Genomic DNA, 22,478 nt, shown 5'->3' on the forward strand with positions numbered 1-22,478 from the left:
ACAGTTAAATATGGTTAAAGTAGTATGTTTTATATTATGTGACTTTTACCACAATAAAACAACATAAAAAAATATGTGGAGTCTGAGTTATGATCTTATATGACTAACATGTTTACTATATGTTGAACAATTCTATGTATAGTAACTCATTTAATTCCTACAACAGCCCTGTGGTCTTAATATTACCTACATTTTACAGATGGGGAAACGTAGACAGAGGTTAAGTTGTCCAGTCTCCCATAGCTAGCATGTAGTTGAAGAGGTAGAATTTCTCTCCAGACCACTGGCTGCATATAATGTCCATATAACATTAAATAGAAAAGAATATGACCTAAATTCTTACTTATTTTTCAGAATTCTTTCAGTTGCAGGAGAAAGAATCCCAGGTCAAACTGATGTAAACAAAAGGAGGAATTTCATGTTTCAATTAACTGGGCTAATGAAAGGCTTTAGGCATAGCTGGGTCAACTCTGCTTTTTTATTTGGCCTTGACAGGTTTTTTCTGAAAATAAAAAACACACATAGTGGCAAAGGTGTTCCTCAACTATTCTAGGTTTAAGTGGTCCTTTTGTTTTAAGATTTTGGGAAAGAGAAAGACCTCTCTTCAAGGGTCGATGTTGTTGACCTAAAACAAGTGGACTGCCAGTTATCTCTCCAGCAAAGATGGGTATATTTGGGATCAGCAGAGAATTGCAGTTCACGTTTGCAGCCATGGTAGGCCACGTGCAAGTCTCCACATGGCAAGGGAAGGAGAAGGCTTTTATAGAGAGAAAAGGAAGTTGGGAGGGCTAGGTAAACAGTGTCCATGGTTTTCCATTGGCTGTGGACTTTCAGGGAAAGGAGTCTTTCCTCCTATTGGGCTCTGGTAGGGTTGCAGGGCATGAGCGCTCCCCGCTTCTGGTCTCCTGACTATTTAACTGAGGTTTCTGTTTATTAATTTTTTTCATTGTCATTTCCTAAAAGATTGGTTCTGTTTGGGTTAGGATCTTCACACATGGACCAGTTGCTGTATGCAAGGAAACGGGGTTGAAGAGTCATCACATTGGCCATCCTGGGTCATGTGTCTACTCCTGTAGTGGGGGAATGGTAGCCCACTGGACAGAGAAAGTGCACTTCCCAAAAGGGGATGATGCTGGGCTGAAAGGTGCAGAAAGTAGGGAGAACCATTTTGGCAGCATAGGGGCAACTCTTGCTCTTTGTTTACTTGCCTTTCCCAAGTTAAGATTCTTCCACTCTTAAAAAATAACACAGTAGGGGCTTTCCTGGTGGCACAGTGGTTAAGAATCTGCCTGCCAGTGCAGGGGACGTGGGTTCAAGCCCTGGTCCTGGAAGATCCCACATGCCGCGGAGCAGCTAAGCCCGTGTGCCACAACTACTGAGCCTGCACTCTAGAGCCCATGAGCCACAACTACTGAAGCCCGCGCACCTAGAGCCTGTGCTCCGCAACAAGAGAAGCCACTGCAATGAGAAGCCCGCTCGCCCCAACTAGAGAAAGCCCACGCGCAGCAACGAAGACCCAACACAGCCAGAAATAAAAATAAAGTAAATAAATTTATGAAAAGAAAATAATCTTACCTTTAAAAAAACCCCACAGTTATATTTGAGAAATTATTAAAATTTTGAATAAATATTGTGCAGTTAAGATAAGGAAAATGAAAGTACTTTGTACAGTGCTGTAATTTATTTTCAATCATATGCTTTGTTATTGATGCTGGAGACTCACCAGTAAATTCCTCTCATGTCCTCCAGTTTTCTTAATTGATTCTTTATTTAGAATAGAGACCTCTTAGCAGTCTAATGAAGCCTGTGAACTCCTTAGAATGTTTTCAAATACAGAAAAACAGGATTTCAAATGAAATCATTTACGTGGAATAAAGTTAACAAAATACTTTTAAAATTGTAATATAATATGTGAGTTTCTTTCCTTCTTTTTTTTTTGGCCACACTGCATGGCATGTGGGATCTTAGTTCCCCAACCAGGGATTGAACCCAGGCCCCTGCAGTAGAAGCACACGGAGTCTTAACCATTGGACTGCCAGGGAAGTCCTTTTTTTTTTAAATGGTGTGTGTTTCTTTATTAATATGTTAAATAACAGTCTAGTGGCAGGTCTAATAAATATTGTAATTTTGAAGTGGTGATGAACGGAACGTTTATTTTGAGATATCTGTAACGGCTGTAGTGTTACATAAATACTTGTGATCACCGGTGCTGCTAATCCACCTGATTTTTTTTTTCTTATTTTTATAATTTAGGAAATGCTAAATTTCAGTTAGAAGTTAGTGAAAAATCTTCAGTTTGGAGATACCTTGAGAGTCTATGGACCTCAGGTAGAGAACACGTTGCTTAGGCTCTGTATGTGTAATCAGCCTAGCACTCCAACTTCCTGGTCCCACTTTGCTCTTAATAGTTACCTCTGATCCCCAGTCTCATGACTTGTATTATGTTTCTTTGACCAGCCTTCCTAGAGACAGGCTTTGGGTTTCTGAGAATCATCCACCTGGATTGTCTATTATTGTGCTCTCCCCACTTTTGGGGAGAGTCATCTATGTTTTCTTTTTCTTTTTTTTTTTTTAATAAATTTATTATTATTTTTATTTTTGGCTGCATTAGGTCTTCGTTACTGCACGCGGGCTTTCTGTAGTTGCGGTGAGCAGGGGCTACTCTTTGTCGCGATACATGGACTTCTTATTGCGGTGGCTTCTCTTGTTGCGGAGCACGGGCTCTAGGCACGCAGGCTTTGGTAGTTGTGGCTCGCAGGCTCAGTAGTTGTGGTGCACGGGCCTAGTTACTCCGCGGCATGTGGGATCCTCCCGGAACAGGGCTCGAACCCGTGTCCCCTGCATTGGCAGGCGGATTCTTAACCACTGCGCCACCAGGGAAGTCCATCTATGTTTTCTTGAATCCACTGAAGCCAGATAATTAACCTTGACCCCCCTCCAATCTGAATTTCTGGTAGTCATGACTTAACCACTGAGATATATTCCTTCCCACATTTTATTCCTAATAAACATGTATAGTAACTCAGATCCTGACCTCTCTTCTCCTTTCTTGTCTTCCCAGATAATGATCAGCTTCATTCTGCCTCTCAGAGGCACTGGGAAAAATAGTTTTCAATAAGAATCAAGAAAACTTGATTGAGAAGAATGGATGCTAACATTTTATGGAGAGGGAAAAAGTTGCCCATGAAACATTGAATTAGATGCTGTTGGGAAGAGAGAGTGCGATAGATAACCAAAGCCCTGGAAGAAATAGCCCCAAATTTTTATTTAGGAAGAGATATTGTGGCAAAAGCACAGTGACTGAACTTGTGATTTCAGTGGTCCTTGCTAGGAAGATATATGCAGTACTGTGAATATCACTAAAATTTGCTGGGATAGGCTCATTATTTGAATGGAAATATATGTCTTTGTTCAAAACAATCCAGTATAAGATTTGTGAGAATGATAGTGGCTATCAGGAATATACATATACTTGTTTGGAGCCAAGAGTTTTGGCATTAGAGTGGAAAACATGAATGACAAATGGAGAAAGAAGTAGAAGAGATCTATGGATCATGCTATAGATCATTTGGTAAGAAGGAGAATAAGGTTGTTGCTCCCCTAATACAGATTATAAAAGTGGCACAGAACTGTAATATTAACAGCCAAGGAGTTATTTGCTTGGACATATTGAAAGATAATTGGAGTCCAGCACTAGCTGTTTCTGAAGTCCTTTCTATCTGCTCACCTCTTACAGACTGTAATCCTGCCGACCCCTTGGTGGGAAGTATTGCCTCTCAGTATATGACCAACAGAGCAGAACATGAAAGAATGGCCAGACAGTGGGCCAAGAGATACACTACATAAATTGGGTTTTCACAACTCTTTTTTTAAAAAAATATTTATTTATTTATTTAGGCTGTGCTGGGTCTTATTTGCAGCACGTAGGATCTTTGTTGTGGCATGCAGGATCTTTAGTTGCAGCATGCGGACTCTTAGTTGTGACATGCAGGATCTTTTAGTTGCAGCATGCGGACTTCATAGTTGTGGCATGCGAACTTTTAGTTGCAGCATGCATGCAGGATGTAGTTCCCTGACCAGGGTTCGAACTGGGGCCCCCTGCATTGGGAGCATGGAGTCTTACCCACTGGACCATGAGGGAAGTCCCGGTTTTCACAACTCTTTATGTTATTTGTCTGTCAGAGAGCTGCTTATGATTTTGAAGGGGTGGGGGAGGGTGGGAGTTGGTAAAGAGTAGGGTATTTCTATAACAGATATTATTCAGTGTTATTTCCTTAGATTTTGTTGTAACTTAAGGTATCTTGCTACAGTAGATAGAACTGGTAATAACTATTAAAACTGTCATTAGCTCTGCAATATTAGCTGAAATGCAGTACAGAGAAGAATAGACATTTGGGTTCAGTTTCTTGTCTGTAAATTTAAAACAGCTTAATTTTGTATAGGTTACCCACATGGCCTTTTACGTAAAGTCTTTCCAAGACTACACAGTTTTTTGCTATAAAAAATTGGAACTTGTTTTCCCTTCTTGGAAGGGAACATTGATATTTAACAGCTTTTTTTTGGCCGACTTCGTGCAGCATGTGGGATCTTAGTTCCCTGACCAGGGATCGAACCCGTGCCCCCTGCGGTGGAAGCGCAGAGTATTAACCACCGGACCGCCAGGGAAGTTCCAATACTTAACTGCTTTTAGAGACTTTCTTCTCATATATTAAAATGGACACGTGGCTATAAGACATCATATAGGAAATGAGTATTTATGTATTTTATTTTATATGCAAATCTACTTTATTGTGAAAAGATAGAGGTTTGAATCAGGACTTGTGAAAACCTGTAGTAGAATACCTTAAGCTGTTAACTGTAAGGCATGGAATAGGAGTTGCTCACTGGATTGGTTCTGTGTCGTGGACTACTTAAGTCTGCATTTGTTACTGTGCTGATAAACAAATATTAAAACAGACAAACAAGTGGCACAAAAATAAGATAGAGTTGTGATGGAAGATTTCAACTATCTTAAGTTCTGCTAGAGGCCCATTCCTTTCTAGGGACAAGATCTGATTTTCTTTTTTCCTGACCATTTAAATTCCTTGGAAGAAACAAAATGAGAGGAAAGATTATATTGGTTTGAAATCTCATTAACAAGGAGGAAGAAACAGGTGAAGTAGAAGATCCTGAAATATTGTGGGAAAAGAAACTCTACTATTTTTTTTTAAATTAATTTATTTTTGGCATGTTGGGTCTTCGTTGCTGCACGTGGGCTTTCTCTAGTTGTGGCGAGCGGGGGCTACTCTTCGTTGCAGGCACATGCTTCTCATTGTGGTGGCTTCTTTTGTTTCAGAGCACGGGCTCTAGGCCTGCGGGCTTCAGTAGTTGTGGCACAGGGGCTCAGTAGTTGTGGCTCCCAGTATCTAGAGCACAGGCTCAGTAGTTGTCGTGCACAGGCTTAGTTGCTCCGTGGCATGTGGGATCTTCCTGGTCCAGGGCTCAAACCCGGTTCCCTGCATTGGCAGGTGGATTCTTAACCACTGCGCCACCAGGGAATCCCGAAACTCTACTATTTTTGAGAGTCTCCCTAAACAAATAAAATGTTGAATATAATCAAATAGCTTCCTTGGGTATCAGGAAAGTATGTTTTGAAAAATAGAGAATTACCATACTTTTAATATTCAGTGTCCCAGTTAAAGCTGAATCGAAGTTACATGAAACCTAAAATTTGGGGAATTAAATTTCAAATTATTTTTTAAATTGTAGTAAAATAGAGATAATATAAAATTTACCATCTTTTTTGTTTGTTTTTTGTTTTTTGTTTTGGTTGCTCTGGGTCTTAGTTGTGGCATGCATGTGGGATCTAGTTCCCTGACCAGGGATGGAACCTGGGCCCCCTGCATTGGGAGTGCAGAGTCTTATCCACTGCGCTACCAGGGAAGTCCAAAATATACCATCTTAACCATTTTTTTTTTTATCTTAACCATTTTTAAATGTACAGTTTAGTAGTGTTAAGTACATTCATATTATTGGTCAACCATCAGCACCATCTGTCTCCAGAGCTCTCTTAATTTTGCAAAACTGAAACTGTCACCATTAAACAACTCCTTATTTCCCCCTCGCTGCAGCCACTGGCAACCACCATTCTGCTTTCTCTCTGAAGTTGACTATTCTAGGTACCTCTTTTAAGTGGAATCATACAATATTTGTCCTTTTCTTTTTTTGAGCCATGCCAGGTGGCTAGTGGGATCTTAGTTCCCCGACTGGGGATTGAACCTTGGCCCTTGGCAGTGAAAGCGTGGAGTCCTAACCACTGGACCACCAGGGAATTCCCCAATATTTGTTCTTTTGTGACTGGCTTATTTCACTTAGCATAATATTTTTGAGATTCATTCACGTATCATGCGGCAGAATTCCCTTCATTTTTAAGGCTGAATGATCCATTGTGTGTATATACTGCATTTGGTTTATCCATTCATCCATCAATGGACATTTGAGTTGTTCCCACCTTTTGGCTGTTGTGAATAATACTGCTGTGAACGTGGGTGTGCAAATATCTGCTAGAGTCCCTCCTTTCAATTCTTTTCAGATTATTTTATTTGAGGAATTATGTAGTATTTCATCATTAAGACCATACAGGAAACAGTTTAGATTTTAAAAACAAATTAAGAAAAAAATCAATAAACCAATAGGAAATGGACAAAGGATTCTGAACAGGCAGTTCACAGAAAAGGAGATCAAAGTGAATAGATGCTTAGCTTCCCTCATAAAAGGAAATGCAAATAAAATACGTATTTCACTTATCAGACTGACAGGTAACTAAAAGTGTGTTAATATTCTGTGAAGGGCAAGGTTGTGATGATACGGGGGCTTATACACAGCTAATGGAATTGTAAATTGGTTCAGCCACTAGAAAGGGGCATTTGTCATTACTCATCAAAATTAGAAATGCATGTACTCTTTGACTTAGCAATGCCCATTTTGAGAATGTTTCCTACAGATATTTTTGCACAAGTGTAAAAGATAAATGTGCAGGATTAATCCTTGCAGTATTGTTTGCAGTTGCAAAAACTTAGGAGTAACCTAAATGTCAATCAGTTTGAGGACTAGTTATGTAAATTGTTATGTGTATACAAGTCCTATGCAGCCATAAAATATTTAAAAGCTCCTGACATGGCTGTGGATAAATTTCTAGCATGTATTATTGAATGCAAATATAAGGAATAGAATCACATATATAGTATGCCATCATTTGTGTAAAGAAAGAAAAGAATATATTTGCTTGTATATGCATAAAATATGTATGGAAGTATCTATAAGATATGAATAAAGCTGTTGTCAGTGGGAAGGGAGAATGACTGGCTGGAGTGGAAGGGAGACTTTCAGTGTGTTCCTTTTTGTACTTTTAAGTATCATCCATTCAAAAATTAGGTGAAAAAGATATGCATAGAAAAATGCAAAGGGGATTACTAAAAATGGAAAAACAGTCCCAAACCAATGACTTTTAGACCCTTGAACAAACCTCTTAAGAAAATATCAGTAAGGTTGAACCTCAAAATCAACTTGTGAAAAAACGTGAAGACAAGAAAAAAAAGCCTTTAGGATTGATTTAGACTAAAAAGTAGTGTAAGAAGGCCTACTCCTTGGGTATAGTAATACATTTCTTTCTTTTCTTTCCTTCTTTCTTTCTTCCTTCCCTTCCTTCCTTCCTTCTTTTTGTTTTTTTAAAATAAATTTATTTATTTTATTTATTTATTTTTGGCTGCATTGGGTCTTCATTGCTGCGCACGGGCCCCCTCCAGCTGCGGGGAGCAGAGACCACCCTTCCCCATGGTGGCCTCTCCCGTTGCGTAGCACGGGCTCTAGGCGCGCGGGCCTCAGCGGTTGCAGCACGTGGGCTCTAGAGCACAGGCTCAGCAGCTGTGGCTCACGGGCCTAGTTGCTCCGCAGCATGTGGGACCCTCCCAGACCAGGGCTGGAACCCGTGTCCCCTGCATTGGCAGGTGGATTCCCAACCACTGCACCACCAGGGAAGCCCCCTCTTTCTTTTCTTTTCTTTTCTTCTCTTTTTTTCATCTTTTAGTAATGTATTTGTTTTAACTTTAAATCCTAAACATTTTTAAACATAAAAAAGAGAAAAATAAGTAGTCCTCCTTATCTTTGGGGGTTAGGTTCCAAGACCCCTGGTGGATCCCTGAAACTGCAGATAGTATGAAGCCCTAATTCTCTGTTTTTTCCTAAACTTTATAAATTAAAATTTAGGCACAGTAAGAGATTAACAATAACTAATAATAAAATAGAACAATTATCATATAAAAGTTAGAATGTGGTTTTTCAGTCTTAAAATATCTTACTGTACAAATTCAATCCCTTTTCCAGTTATGCACGTGGCCATAACTTTTGCAGTTTGAAGTATGACAGCAAAACTAGTGGGAATTTCTATTTCCTTCTTCACAGTTTCGCGGATAGGTTTTTTTCTTACTGTAGATCTTAGCAACCTCAGCATGTGATTTTTTTTTTCTTCCCTTATTAAGTGGGGAACTTTCACCTCTTCACTTAAAGGAAGCACTTTATGGCTTCTCATTGGCATATCTGAATTGCCAGCGTCATTACTCTTGTGCTTTAGGGCCTTATTTAAGTAAAATAAGGGTCACTTGAACACAGGCACTGCAGTGCGTCGACAGTTGATTTGATAACCAGATGGCTACTAAGTGACCAGCGGGCGAGCCAGGGGAATTCGATGAGAGCAGTGCATTATTCCTCCCTCTTTTCAGAATCATCCTTCTTTTCCTCCTCCTCATTAATAGAAAAAACAAAAATTACGTGTTCCAGAAACATTTATACAACTCAGAGGTGTATAAGCTAATAAGTGAAAGTATTCCTTATCTTACCCCATTCCTCCTTTGTTTGACTGACAAGAGTGTATCTTCTGACTGACAGTGTATTTTGATCTCAGCGAAACATTTCACAAAGTTCATGACATTCTTGAATGTGAGCTGGATAGGCTTGTAACTGAAAAGTTTTACCCGTGGATTTCTGTCTTTGGTCAGTGTCTTATATTCTTTTTTTGTCTTTGTTTTTACAAAAATTGCACAGCACACAGCTGGGAGAGATAATATGTTGGATTATCGAATGTTTAATGTATATAAATGTAAAGTCCTATATTTATAATAATATAATGTACTAACTTCTGCCTCAAACATTAGATATACAAGTACAGGATAGAGAAGACCTGATTTGAAAGCTCTTGATGAGAATTCCTAGGACTTTGTAGAAAGAATTAAACAAGTAGATTTTGTCTTGGTGTCAGTGTCATTAATTAACTTTTTTTTTGATGGACAATTTGGTCGTGGCTTTCTAGAATCTTAAATATATTTATTTACTTGGAATAATTGTCTCAAGAATTTTTCCTAAGGAAATGCTTCAAAGACATAATAATTTAAAAATGAAAGATGTTTTTAGCTGTTTTCTTTGGGATAGTAAACAATGAAAACATAAGAGAAAAGATTCAATTGTGGTATCTACATGTCAAGATTCAAGTGATTAATGTGATTCTGTGGCTGTGTAGAAAAGTGTTTACAGAATGTTAAAAGCAGTAGAACAGAAATTATATCTCTATTGTAATAAAATTCTATTTACATGTTAAATTTGAAAGGGCATTTAAAACTTTTGAAAACTTTTTTTAGGGTAATGTAATTATAGTGAAATTTAAACATTTTAATTTCATGATCAGAAAGTGATAGTAACTCAGAAATGGCTACAGGGCTTCCCTGGTGGCGCAGTGGTTGAGAATCTGCCTGCTAATGCAGGGGACACAGGTTTGAGCCTTGGTCTGGGAAGATCCCACATGCCGCGGAGCAACTAGGCCCGTGAGCCACAACTGCTGAGCCTGCGTGTCTGGAGCCTGTGCTCCGCAACAACAGAGGCCACGATAGTGAGAGGCCCGCGCATTGCGATGAAGAGTGGCCCCCGCTTGCCGCAACTAGAGAAAGCCCTCACACAGAAACGAAGACCCAACACAGCCAAATAAATAAGTAAATAAATAAATAAAGAGAGAAAAAAAATGGAAAGATCCGTTTTAAAAAAAAAAATGCCTACGGAGTTTATTTCATTGTAATCTTAATAGCAAGCAACAGTCTTCCCCATGAAAAGAGGGAAAAGTGAAATGTAATATTAGGCTACATTATTAGATGTGTGATGTTCAAACCACTGAACCCACACACAGGTCAAGTCACATTTGGAACATGGTTTCCAGTTTTAGGTATTGTATTTTAAGAAAAGAATCAGTAAATGAATTATGGAGGAGAACTTGGAATTCACATGAGGGTGGAGCTGGGAATGTTTACCCTGGGAAAGGGTTTTAGGAGGTGGGGACAGGAAGAGGAGAGAGGAGAAATAATAACATAATAGTGGCCTTCAAATATTTAAATGTCAGCTGGAAAAGGGAATAGTTTGATTCTCTGTAGCTGCAGAGGGCAGTACCAAAATCAGTGGGTGGAAATGATAGGTAGGGTGGTATATTTCATCTCTTTTTAAAGAACTATTATCCAGCAAGCGGTGTCACTTGAAAATTAAATGGGCTGTCTTCATTAATTAGTGAACATGTATTGGGTTGGCCAAAAAGTTCGTTTGGTTTTTTCTGTATGATGGCTCTAGTAGCATTTAGTTGTCTTTAACTTCATTCGAAACAATTTTGTTAAATTGTATGTGACAGCTGTCATATCAGTGTGCATTTAAAAAAAGACTTATAAATATTGGTGAATTTTTGTGTTTGTCCATTTTAATATTGAAGATGGAAGAAAAACAACGTTTTCGGCATATTATGGTTTATTATTTCAAGAAAGGTAAAAATGCAACCGAAACGCACAAAAAGATTTGTGCAGTGTATGGAGAAGGTGCTGTGACTGATTGAACGTGTCAAAAGTGGTTTGCGAAGTTTTGTGCTGGAGATTTCTCGTTGAACGATGCTCCACGGTCAGGTAGACCAGTTGAAGTTGAGAGCGATCAAATCGAGACATTAATTGAGAACAATCAACATTATACCATGCGGGAGATAGCCGACATACTCAAAATAAACCAAATCAAGCATTGAAGATCATTTGCACCAGCTTGGTTACATTAATCTCTTTGATGTTTGGGCTCCACGTAAGTTAAGCGGAAAAAAACCTTGACCATATTTCCGCATGCAATTCTCTACTTAAATGTCATGAAAACGTTACATTTTTAAAACAGATTATGACAGGCTATGAAAAGTGGATACTGTACAACAACGTGGAATGGAAGAGATCGTGGGGCAGTTGAAATGAACCACCACCAACCACACCAAAGACTGGCCTTCATCCAAAGAAAGTGATGTTGTGTATATGCTGGGATTGGAAGGGAGTCCTCTATTATGAGCTCCTTCTGGAAAACCAAACGATTAATTCCAACAAGTACTGCTCCCAGTTAGACCACCTGGAAGCTGCACTGGATGAAAACCATCTAGAATTAGTCAACAGAAAAGGCATAATCTTCCATCAGGATAACATAAGACTGCATGTTTCTTTGATGACCAGGCAAAAACTGTTACAGTTTGGCTGGGAAGTTCTGATTCATCCACCATATTCACGAGTCATTGTACCTTTGGATTTCCATTTATTTAGGTCTTTACAAAATTCTGTTAATGGAAAAAATTTCAATTCCCTGGAAGACTGTGAAAGGCACCTGGAACAGTTCTTTTCTCAAAAAGATAAAAAGTTTTGGGAAGATGGAATTATGAAGTTGCCTGGAAAATGGCAGAAGGTAGTGGAACAAAAGGGTGAATACGTTGTTCAATAAAGTTCTCGGTGAAAATGAGAATTGTCTTTTATTTTTACTTAAAAGCTGAAGGCACTTTTTGGCCAGCCCAATATATTTAAATAAAAGGCTTAACCAAGGCTCAGTTGGTTGCACCTGGATGCACCTAACCAAGGAACAGTGACATGCCATTCATAACTAAGTGGGCACCTGACTTCAGGACAGTTTGACTAGACACTAACTGAGAGGGAGGGCTTGGGTTGGGGGTGATCGAAGTGGCGGTGTTAGCAACAGGCCATGGAGGTCCAGGGTGGAGCAGTAACTGACATCAAGTGGGTCTAACAACAGAATATAGGGACTTATTGGGTGACTGGCCAGAGGGAGAGAGAACCAAGGCATAGGTCACCAAGACAAGGATCCAGTTTCTGGACCCTCACAGAAGATCACAGTATCAAGAAACAATTAGTAGAAGGGTTAAGAGACTAGACAGGATCATCAAAAATACATGATGCAGGACTTCCCTGGTGGTCCAGTGGTTAGGACTCCATGCTTTCATTGCCGAGGGCCCAGGTTCAGTCCCTGTTTGGGGAACTAAAATCACAAGCCGTGCAGCAGGGCCAAAAAAACCCCAACAAAACAAAAACATGATGCAGAGCCAATTAATTACTGACCTTAGATACCTTCTACCTAATGATCTCAGGTCCTGTGGGCACAACATAGAGATGGGAATGAAAAGAATTGTTACTGGGCTTCCCTGGTGGCTCAGTGGTTAAGGATTCGGCTGCCAATGCAGGGGACACGGGTTCAATCCCTGGTCCGAGAAGATCCCACATGCTGCGGAGCAACTAAGCCCATGTGCCACAACTACTGAGGCTGTGCTCTAGAGCCCGCGAGCCACAACTACTGAAGCCCACGCGCCCTAGAGCCCATGCTCCGCAACAAGAGAAGCTTCCGCAATGAGAAGCACGCGCACCGCAATGAAGAGTAGACCCCGCTCGCTGCAACTAGGGAAAGCCTGCAAGCAGCAACGAAGACCCAAGACAGCCAAAGATAAAATAAATTTATTTAAAAAAAAATAATTGTTACTAGAGATCAAATAGGATCGAGCAGGTGAAGGAACTTTATAATTCATGAATTACTTACGTATGTTAAAGGAAAACGAGGACGACTTCCTAATGTCTTCTTTACTCACTTCTGCCATTTTTGCCACCTGGTTTCCTAATCACCAGTTGACCACTGACCCGTTCTTCTCACCAAGGTATTCTCGCTGTGAGCCTGATCTGCAAGGTGGTCCCCTTAGGCCGAGCCCTGGCCCAGAGCTTCACACTGACTGTGGGGCCTGGTTGTGAGTTTCTGGGTTTGGATAACCCCCACACACTCCGGTTCATGGAACCAAGATTCGGCCTACTGTTGATACTTTAACTTCTTGTAGGAATGGTGCTCTACAGTGATCTTACCAATTTTTCTCCTCAGGGGCTAGAACTTCGCCATTGACCACAGGCTTGTGATTAGGCCCCTACCTACTGACCAGACCTCTTAGCTGCTGACTCCACATGTGTCTAAGCTTACTAAAACATGGCTTCCTCACACCTGCCTCACCCTCCTATTGACTTTATCATCAACTTATCTGAACTGTTTTGACTTTTCCCACCAATTTGAGGTTCTGGGCTGATTTCCCTTTTGCTTTTCAACCCTACTAGGCAAGTTTAGATGTAGATGTTGGCCCCTTCCTGACTGCCCTGTCCTCCCATGTTTGTTTGTTTGTTTGTTTGTTTTTGTTGTTGGTGGTGGTTTTGTCCTCCAGTATTTAAACCATCAAAATTCAGCCCCCCTTCCTTTTTTATTACGATATTCACCTTATTTTGGTGTTCTAGAACCAAATACACAATATTTCAGAGGTTTGCCTGTATTTATTTATTTTTGAAAGCAATATTTAAAAAAATATTTATTTATTTGGCTGCGTCAGGTCTTAGTTGCGGTGTGCAGGCTCTTCATTGCGGGGTACGGGCTCTAGAGCACGTGGGCTCTCTTGTGGTGGTGCGCAGGATCTAGAGTGCACGGGCTTAGTTGCCCTGTGGCCTGTGGGATCTTAGTTCCCTGACCAGGGATCAAACCTGCGTCCCCTGCATTGGAAGGCAGATTCTTAGCCACTGGACCACCAGGGAAGTCCCAATCAGTATTTTTTTAAATTGAAGTATAGTTGATTTACAATGTTGTGTTTATTTCTTCTGTACAGCAAAGTGATTCTGTTATACATATATATACATTTTTTAAAATATCCTTTTCCATTATGGTTTATAATAGTATATTGAATACGGTTCTCTGTGCTATACAAGTAGGACCTTGTTGTTTATCCATTCTATATATAAAACCTTACATCTGCTAACCCCAGCCTCCCGCTCCATCCCTCCCCCATCCCCCTTCACCTTGGCAGCCACCAGTCTGTTCTCTATGTCCCTGATTCTGTTTCATAGATAGGTTCATTTGTGTCATATTTTAGATTCCACATATAAATGATATCATATGGTATTTATCTTCCTCTTTCTGACTTCACTTAGTATGATAATCCCTAGTTGCATCCATGTTGCTGCAGATGACATTATTTCATTCTTTTTTATGGCTGAGTAATATTCCATTGTATATATGTACCACATCTTCTTTATCCATTCCTCTGTTGATGGACATTTAGATTGTTTCCATATCTTTCTTGGCTATTGTAAATAGTGCTGCTATGAACATAGGGGTGCATGTATCTTTTTGAATTATAGTTTTGTCTGGATATATGCCTAGGAGTGGGGTTGCTGGATCATATGATAATTCTATTTTTAGTTTTCTGAGGAACCTTCATACTGTTTTCCACAGTGGCTGTACCAACTTACATTCCCACCAACAGTGTAGGAGGGTTCCCTTTTCTCCACACCCTCTCCAGCATTTGTTATTTGTAGACTTTTTAATGATGGCCATTCTGACCCATGTGAAATAGTGCATTGTAGTTTTGATTTGCATTTGTCTAATAATTAGCAACTTTGAGCATCTTTTCATGTGCTTATTGGCCATCTGTATTTCTTCTTTGGAGAAATGTCTCTTTATGTCTTCTGCCCATTTTTTCGATTGGGTTGTTTGTTTTTTTGTTGAGTTGTAGGAGCTGTTTGTAAATTTTGGAAATTAAGCCCTTGTCAGTCACATCATTTGCTAATATTTTCTCCCGTTCTGTAGGTTGTCTTTTCATTTTGTTTATGGTTTCCTTTGCTGTGCAAAAACTTCTAAGTTTGATTAGGTCCCATTTGTTTATTTTTGCTTTTATTTCTATTGCATTGGGAGACTGACTTAAAACATTGGTACGATTTATGTCAGATAGTGTTTTGCCTATGATCTCTTCTAGGAGTTTTATGGTGTCATGTCTGAAGTCTTTAAGCCATTTTGAGTTTATTTTTGTGTATAGTGAGAGGGTGTGTTCTAACTTCATTGATTTATTACATGGGGCTGTCCAGCTTTCCCAATACCACTTGCTGAGTCAGAGGAGGAAAAGCCAGAAAGGATAAAGGAAAACCAGGTTTTCCTCTGACTCTTTCTTAGGGGTTTCTTCCCTTTCTCTTTTAAATATTATATTTCCCCAGGGTTCTGTCAGTGACTCTCTTTTTCTTTCCACCCCCTTTTCTTTGCACCTAATACACTTTCAGTCTCATCCACTGTCATGGTTATCAGTTATAAATTGTGCTGTTGACTCCCAAAGACACATTTCTAGTGAAAACGTGTCTTTTGAACTAGAGTCCTAAGTCCATCATGACATTCTGTAGGCACCTCAAACAAACTCTCTTCCCTCCCAAGCCTAAACCTTCTCTTGTATTACTCATGTTGGTGTCTGGCACCACCACATACCCTAGACAAAATCTTGTCTTCCTAGTCTTTAATTTTTACCATTTCTCTCCATTTAATCTCCAGACCCTGTTCTAGCTCTTAACTTTCTCTCAAATCCATACCCTTCTCTCAGGTCTAACTGCCACTGGACTGTAAGCTTCTGAGGCAGGAGTCACACATGTAGGGTTTACTGTGTGCGCCGTGAGGTCCATGCATTAGCCAGCATGTGGTCAGTGCTTAGTATGTGTTGAATGAATGTATGGAGGCGAGTGCCTTGGCTCAAGCTGTCATTGTTTTCACCCGAATTACAGCACTATTCCCCTACCTGGTCACTCTGCTTTTAACTTCCTTTCAGTGTATTGTCTATACTGCCACTGGTGTGGTACGTATAAAATACAGCTTTAAAAAATCTGTAAATAATTTAATGTGTATTTCTGTGAAATATAAAGTCTTACAAAAAGTCGTAACCACTATACCATTAGCACAGCTAAAACTTTAACAATTATTCTTTCCCTTTTTTTCGCAAAATAAATTGATTTTGTTTTAGCCTTATGGGAAACAATTATTCTTGAATATCATCAACTATCTAGTCAGCTTTTCAAATTTTCAGTTTTTTCATAATTTATTTTGAAAGTTATTTACAGTTTTTAAGAATTTGGTTTCCAAATAAAGTCTGTACATTGCAGTTGGCTTACATTTCTCTTAAGTTTCTTTTAATCTCTTTGTTTTCCTTCCATCTCGTTCTTTTTCATCTGTTGAAGAAACCAACTTGTTGAAGTGGGAGTTGGACCTAGTGATGGTTCCTAGATAGATAATACTTTTCTCTCGGGCTCCTTGTTTTTAGGGTTCTGAAATTTTATTTTTTCTTTTTTTTCTTTTCTTTTTTTTTTTGTTGCTGCACCATGCAGCTTGTGGAATCTTAGCTCCCCGACCAGGGATCAAACCTGAGCTCTTGGCAGTGGAAGTGCAGAGTCCTAACCACTGGATCGCAAGGGAATTCCCTGAATTTTTCATTATATGTGTTCCTTCCTGCATCTGTTTATTTGTGTTTCTCCTTCCTGGAAAGAGAACGATGCCCATGTTGCCTGTTTCCTTTGCCTTTTCTCTGTAACCTTTATCCCCCTCTCTTCTATTCTCCTTCCCTTCCCACCCCCTTCAGTAAATGATAGAATACACAGTCATGTGATGTGAGCTAACTGGAGTTAAGCAAGCTTTTTAAAAAAAGGATTAAATTATCAAAATATAGTTAGAGAGTAAAGTAAAATCAAATTCTGAGAGTCTGGTACCTAAACCTTTAGGTTCTTCCCTTCACCAAAATGTGAAGACTAAATTGGGTAGAAGTGTTGACCTCGTGAATAGCTACGTAAAGTTAAAAAAAATTTTTTTAAAGAGTTTTACTACGTCCTTGTCAATGTTGTGTTTTCTTCCTAGATCTCCTCATATTTTGGATTCTGGCAATGTTATAATGAATGACACTTTGACATCAGATGTTGTTGGTCGGAGAGTCGAAGTTAATGGAGAACATGCAACAGTGCGTTTTTCTGGCATTGTCCCTCCTATGGCAGGTAATATATGATTTTGTGTGTGTGTGTGTGTATTTATCTTGTAGTTGTTTCTGGGTAGGCTTCTCAGTAGTGCTTTATAACACCAGTTTTGAGGAAACTAACAACCAAGTTATATGTGCCTCTGATATACACTTGTTTTACTTCTGTGACAATATCCTGTGATATGCATGGCTTTATTTGATTACACACTTATCTAATTATTCAGTGTTGCTCTTTTATATTAAGTCAACCTTAAAATATCTTCTGAGTAAACTTTAAACACTAACTAAAAATATTGAATTCCCATAATCTTAAGCTCAAAAATGAGGTAATATTTATGGAATTTCTTTTACCATTAATCCATGTGTATGTTGTAGTTTAAATTGATATAAATACAATTCTGTGTTACCGTTTTTAACTTATGATTCGGTATATATTTATCTGTGTTTCTGTAGCATCATTTTACTTGTATGTCCTTTTTTATTGAGATATAATTGACATATAATATTAGTTTCAGGTATACAACATGATTCAGTGTTTGTATACATTGCAAAATAATCACCACAATAAGTCTGCTTCACATATATCACCACACATACTTATACATTTCTGAGAATTTTAAGATCTCTCCAGGACTTACTTATTTTATACCTGGAACTTTGTACCTTTTGACCCCTTTCATCCATTTTAGCCACCCCCCATCCTCCACCTCTGGCACCACCAATCTGATCTGTTCTCTGTATCTATGTGTTCTTTTCTTTCCTCCTCCCTCCCTCCCTCCCTCCTTCTCTTCCTTCCTTCCTTTCCCCTTTCCTTCCCCTTCCTTTCTTGTTTCTTTTCTTTTCTTTTCTTTTTACTTATTTATTTATTTTGTGAATTTTGAGTATTTATTACTTTTGCATTTATATATATATATATTTTTAACATCTTTATTGCAATATAATTGCTTTACAATGGTGTGTTAGTTTCTGCTTTATAACAAAGTGAATCAGTTATACATATACATGTATCCCCATATCTCCTCCCTCTTGCGTCTCCCTCCCACCCTCCCTATCTCACCCCTCTAGGTGGTCACAAATCACCGAGTTGATCTCCCTGTGCTATGTGGCTGCTTCCCACTAGCTTTCTATTTTACATTTGGTAGTGTATATATGTCCATGCCACTCTCTCACTTCGTCCCAGCTTACCCTTCCCCCTCCCCGTGTCCTCAAGTCCATTCTCTACATCTGTGTCTTTATTCCTGTCCTGCCCCTTGGTTCTTCATAACCATTTTTCTTTTCTTTTTTTTTTTTAGATTCCATATATATGTGTTAGCATATGGTATTTGTTTTTCTCTTTCTGCCTTACTTCACTCTGTATGACAGACTCTAGGTCCATCCACCTCATTACAAATAACTCAATTTCGTTTCTTTTTATGGCTAAGTAATATTCCATTGTATATATGTGCCACATCTTATTTATCCATTCATCTGTCGATGGACACTTAGGTTGCTTCCATGTCCTGGCTGTTGTAAATAGAGCTGCAATGAACATTGTGGTACATGACTCTTTTTGAATTATGGTTTTCTCAGAGTATGTGCCCAGTAGTGGGATTGCTGGGTTGTATGGTAGTTCTATTTTTAGTTTTTTAAGGAATCTCCATACTGTTCTCCATAGTGGCTGTATCAATTTACATTCCCACCAACAGTGTAAGAGGGTTCCCTTTTCTCCACACCCTCTCCAGCATTTATTTATTTATTTATTTATTTTATTTATTATTTTTAAAATTTTATTTATTTATTTATTTATTTTTGGCTGTGTTTGATCTTCGTTTCTGTGCGAGGGCTTTCTCTAGTTGTGGCAAGCGGGGTCCACTCTTCATCGCGGTGCGCGGGCCTCTCACTGTCGCGTTCTGTCTTGTTGCGGAGCACAGGCTCCAGACGCGCAGGCTCAGTAGTTGTGGCACACGGGCTTAGTTGCTCCGCGGCATGTGGGATCTTCCCAGACCAGGGCTCGAACCCGTGTCCCCCGCATTGGCAGACAGCCTCCCAACCACTGCGCCACCAGGGAAGCCCCTCTCCATCATTTATTGTTTGTAGATTTTTTCATGATGGCCATTCAGACTGGTGTGAGGTGATACCTCACTGTAGTTTTGATTTGCATTTCTCTAATAATTAGTGATGTTGAGAATTCTTTCATGTGTTTGTTGGCTATATGTATATCTTCTTTGGAGAAATGTCTATTAAGGTCTTCTGCCATTTTTGGATTGGATATTTTTTTCATATTGAGCTGCATGAGCTGCTTGCAAATTTTGGAGATTAATCCTTTGCCAGTTGCTTCATTTGCAAGTATTTTCTCTCATTCTGAGGGTTGTCTTTTCGTCTTCTTTATGGTTTCCTTTGCTGTGCAAAAGCTTTTAAGTTTCATTAGGTCCTATTTGTTTATTTTTGTTTTTATTTCCATTTCTCTAGGAGGTGGATCAAAAAGGATCTTGCTGTGATTTATATCATAGTGTTCTGCCTCTGTTTTCCTCTAAGAGTTTTATAGTGTCTGGCCTTACATTTAGGTCTTTAATCCATATTGAGTTTATTTTTCTGTATGGTGTTAGGAAGTGTTCTAATTTCATTCTTTTTTTTTGATTAATTCATTTATTGAAATTATAATCTTGTGAAAATGCACAAAGGAAACCTAAATCAAAAGGGGCTGGGGAAACCATGAAGGGAGGGTTCTAACACACGCATCACTCACTGCATCTTACAGGCCCCAGGGAAAGAAAGAAAATTTCCTTCTGACACAGCAACAAGCTGCCCATAATTGCAGCCAATAAAAAACCCGCCACAGCCCTCCCCAATTTCCTTCTAAAATCTAGTAAAATCTGACCTTCCCTTGGCCTCCTTGAACTTGCCTGTGGTTTTCACCATAGTTGGCTTGTCTTGAATTGCAATTCCTCTGCTACTCCAGGAGGTGGATCAAAAAAGATCTTTCTTTGATTTATGTCAAAGAGTGTTCTTCCTATGTTTTCCTCTAAGAGTTTTATAGTGTCTGGTCTTACATTTAGATCTCTAATCCATTTTGAGTTTATTTTTCTGTATGGTGTGAGGGAGTGTTCTAATTTCATTCTTTTACATGTAGCTGTCCAGTTTTCCCAGCACCACTTATTGAAGAGGCTGTCTTTTCTCCATTGTATATTCTTGCCTCCTTTATCAAAAATAAGGTGACCATATGTGCGTGGGTTTATCTCTGGGCTTTCTATCCTGTTCCATTGATATATATTTCGGTTTTGGTGCCAGTACCATACTGTCTTGATGACTGTACCTTTGTAGTATAGTTTGAAGTCAGGGAGCCTGATTGCTCCAGCTCCGTTTTTCTTTCTCAAGGTTGCTTTGGCTATTCGGAGTCTTTTGTGTTTCCATACAGATTGTGCAATTTTTGGTTCTAGTTCTGTGAAAAATGCCATTGCTATATTGATAGGGATTGCATTGAATCTGTAGATTGCTTTGCGTAGTATAGTCATTTTCACAATGTTGATTCTGCCAATCCAAGAACATGGTATATCTCTCCATCTGTTTGTATCATCTTTAATTTCTTTCATCAGTGTCTTATAGTTTTCTTCATACAGGTCTTTTGCCTCCTTAGGTAGGTTTATTCCTCGGTATTTTATTCTTTTTGTTGCAATGGTAAATGGGAGTGTTTCCTTAATTTCTCTTTCAGAATTTTCATCATTAGTGAATAGGAATGCAAGAGATTTCTGCGCATTACTTTTGTATCCTGCTACTTTACCAAATTCATTGAATAGCTCTAGCAGTTTTCTGGTAGCATCCTTAGTATTCTCTATGTACAGTATCATGTCATCTGCAAACAGTGACAGCTTTACTTCTTCTTTTCTGATTTGGATTCCTTTTATTTTTTTTTCTTCTCTGATGGCTGTGCCTAAATCTTCCAAAACTGTGTTGAATAATAGTGGTGAGAGTGGACATCCTTGTCTTGTTCCTGATCTTAGAGGAAATGGTTTCACTTTTTCACCATTGAGAATGATGTTTGCTGTGGGTTTGTCATATTTGGCCTTTATTATGTTGAGGTAGGTTCCCTCTATGCCTACTTTGTAGAGGGTTTTTATCATAAATGGGTGTTGAATTTTGTCAAAAGCTTTTTCTGCATCTATTGAGAGGATCATATGGTTTTTCTCCTTCAGTTTGTTAATATGGTGTATCACATTGGTTGATTTGCATATATTGAAGAATCCTTGCATTCCTGGGATAAACCCCACTTGATCATGGTGTATGATCCTTTTAATGTGCTGTTGGATTCTGTTTGCTAGTATTTTGTTGAGGATTTTTGCATGTATGTTCACCAGTGATATTGGCGTGTAGTTTTCTTTCTTTGTGACATCATGGTTTGGTTTTGGTATCAGGGTGATGGTGGTCTCGTAGAATGAGTTTGGGAGTGTTCCTCCCTCTGCAATATTTTGGAAGAGTTTGAGAATGATAGGTGTTAGCTCTTCTCTAAATGTTTGATAGAACTCGCCTGTCAAGCCATCTGGTATTGGGCTTTAGTTTGTTGGAAGATTTTTAATCATAGTCTCACTTTCAGTGCTTGTGATTGGTCTGTTTATATTTTCTATTTCTTCCTGGTTCAGTCTCGGAAGGTTGTGCTTTTCTAAGAATTTGTCCATTTGTTCCAGGTTGTCCATTTTTTTGGCATATAGTTGCTTGTAGTAATCTCTCATGATCCTTTGTATTTCTGCAGTGTCAGTTGTTACTTCTCCTTTTTCATTTCTAATTCTATTGATTTGAGCCTTCTCCCTTTTTTTCTTGATGAGTCTGGCTAATGGTTTATCAATTTTGTTTATCTTCTCAAAGAACCAGCTTTTAGTTTTATTGATATTTGCTATTGTTTCCTTCATTTCTTTTTCATTTATTTCTGATCTGATCTTTATGATTTCTTTCCTTCTGCTAACTTTGGGGATTTTTTGTTCTTCTTTCTCTGATTGCTTTAGGTGTAAGGTTAGGTTTTTTTATTTGAGATGTTTCTTGTTTCTTGAGGTAGGATTGCATTGCTATAAACTTCCCTCTTAGAACTGCTTTTGCTGCATCCCATAGGTTTTGGGTCATCGTGTTTTCATTGTCATTTGTCTCTGCGTATTTTTTGATTTCCTCTTTGATTTCTTCAGTGAACTCTTGGTTATTAAGTAGTGTATTGTTTAGCCTCCATGTGTTTGTATTTTTTACAGATTTTTCCTGTAATTGATATCTAGTCTCATAGTGTTGTGGTTGGAAAAGATACTTGATGCAATTTCAATTTTCCTAAATTTATCAAGGCTTGATTTGTGACCCAAGACAT

General features: G+C 38.9%; 1 protein-coding gene across 6 annotated transcripts in view; it reads left to right on the top strand.

The window, feature by feature from the left end:
* Positions 1–22,478, top strand: part of TBCE (tubulin folding cofactor E) — a 126,373-nt gene that overhangs the window by 18,486 nt on the left and 85,409 nt on the right. For all 6 annotated transcript variants that reach the window (XM_059900549.1, XM_059900548.1, XM_059900547.1 and 3 more), the window contains exon 2: positions 17,047–17,180. In XM_059900549.1, the coding sequence (XP_059756532.1) occupies positions 17,081–17,180 (100 nt within the window). In that variant the 5' untranslated portion in view covers positions 17,047–17,080. The remainder of the gene's footprint in view (positions 1–17,046; positions 17,181–22,478) is intronic.

The sequence above is a fragment of the Balaenoptera ricei genome, chromosome 16, assembly GCF_028023285.1.
Source record: "Balaenoptera ricei isolate mBalRic1 chromosome 16, mBalRic1.hap2, whole genome shotgun sequence".
NCBI lineage: Eukaryota > Metazoa > Chordata > Mammalia > Artiodactyla > Balaenopteridae > Balaenoptera > Balaenoptera ricei.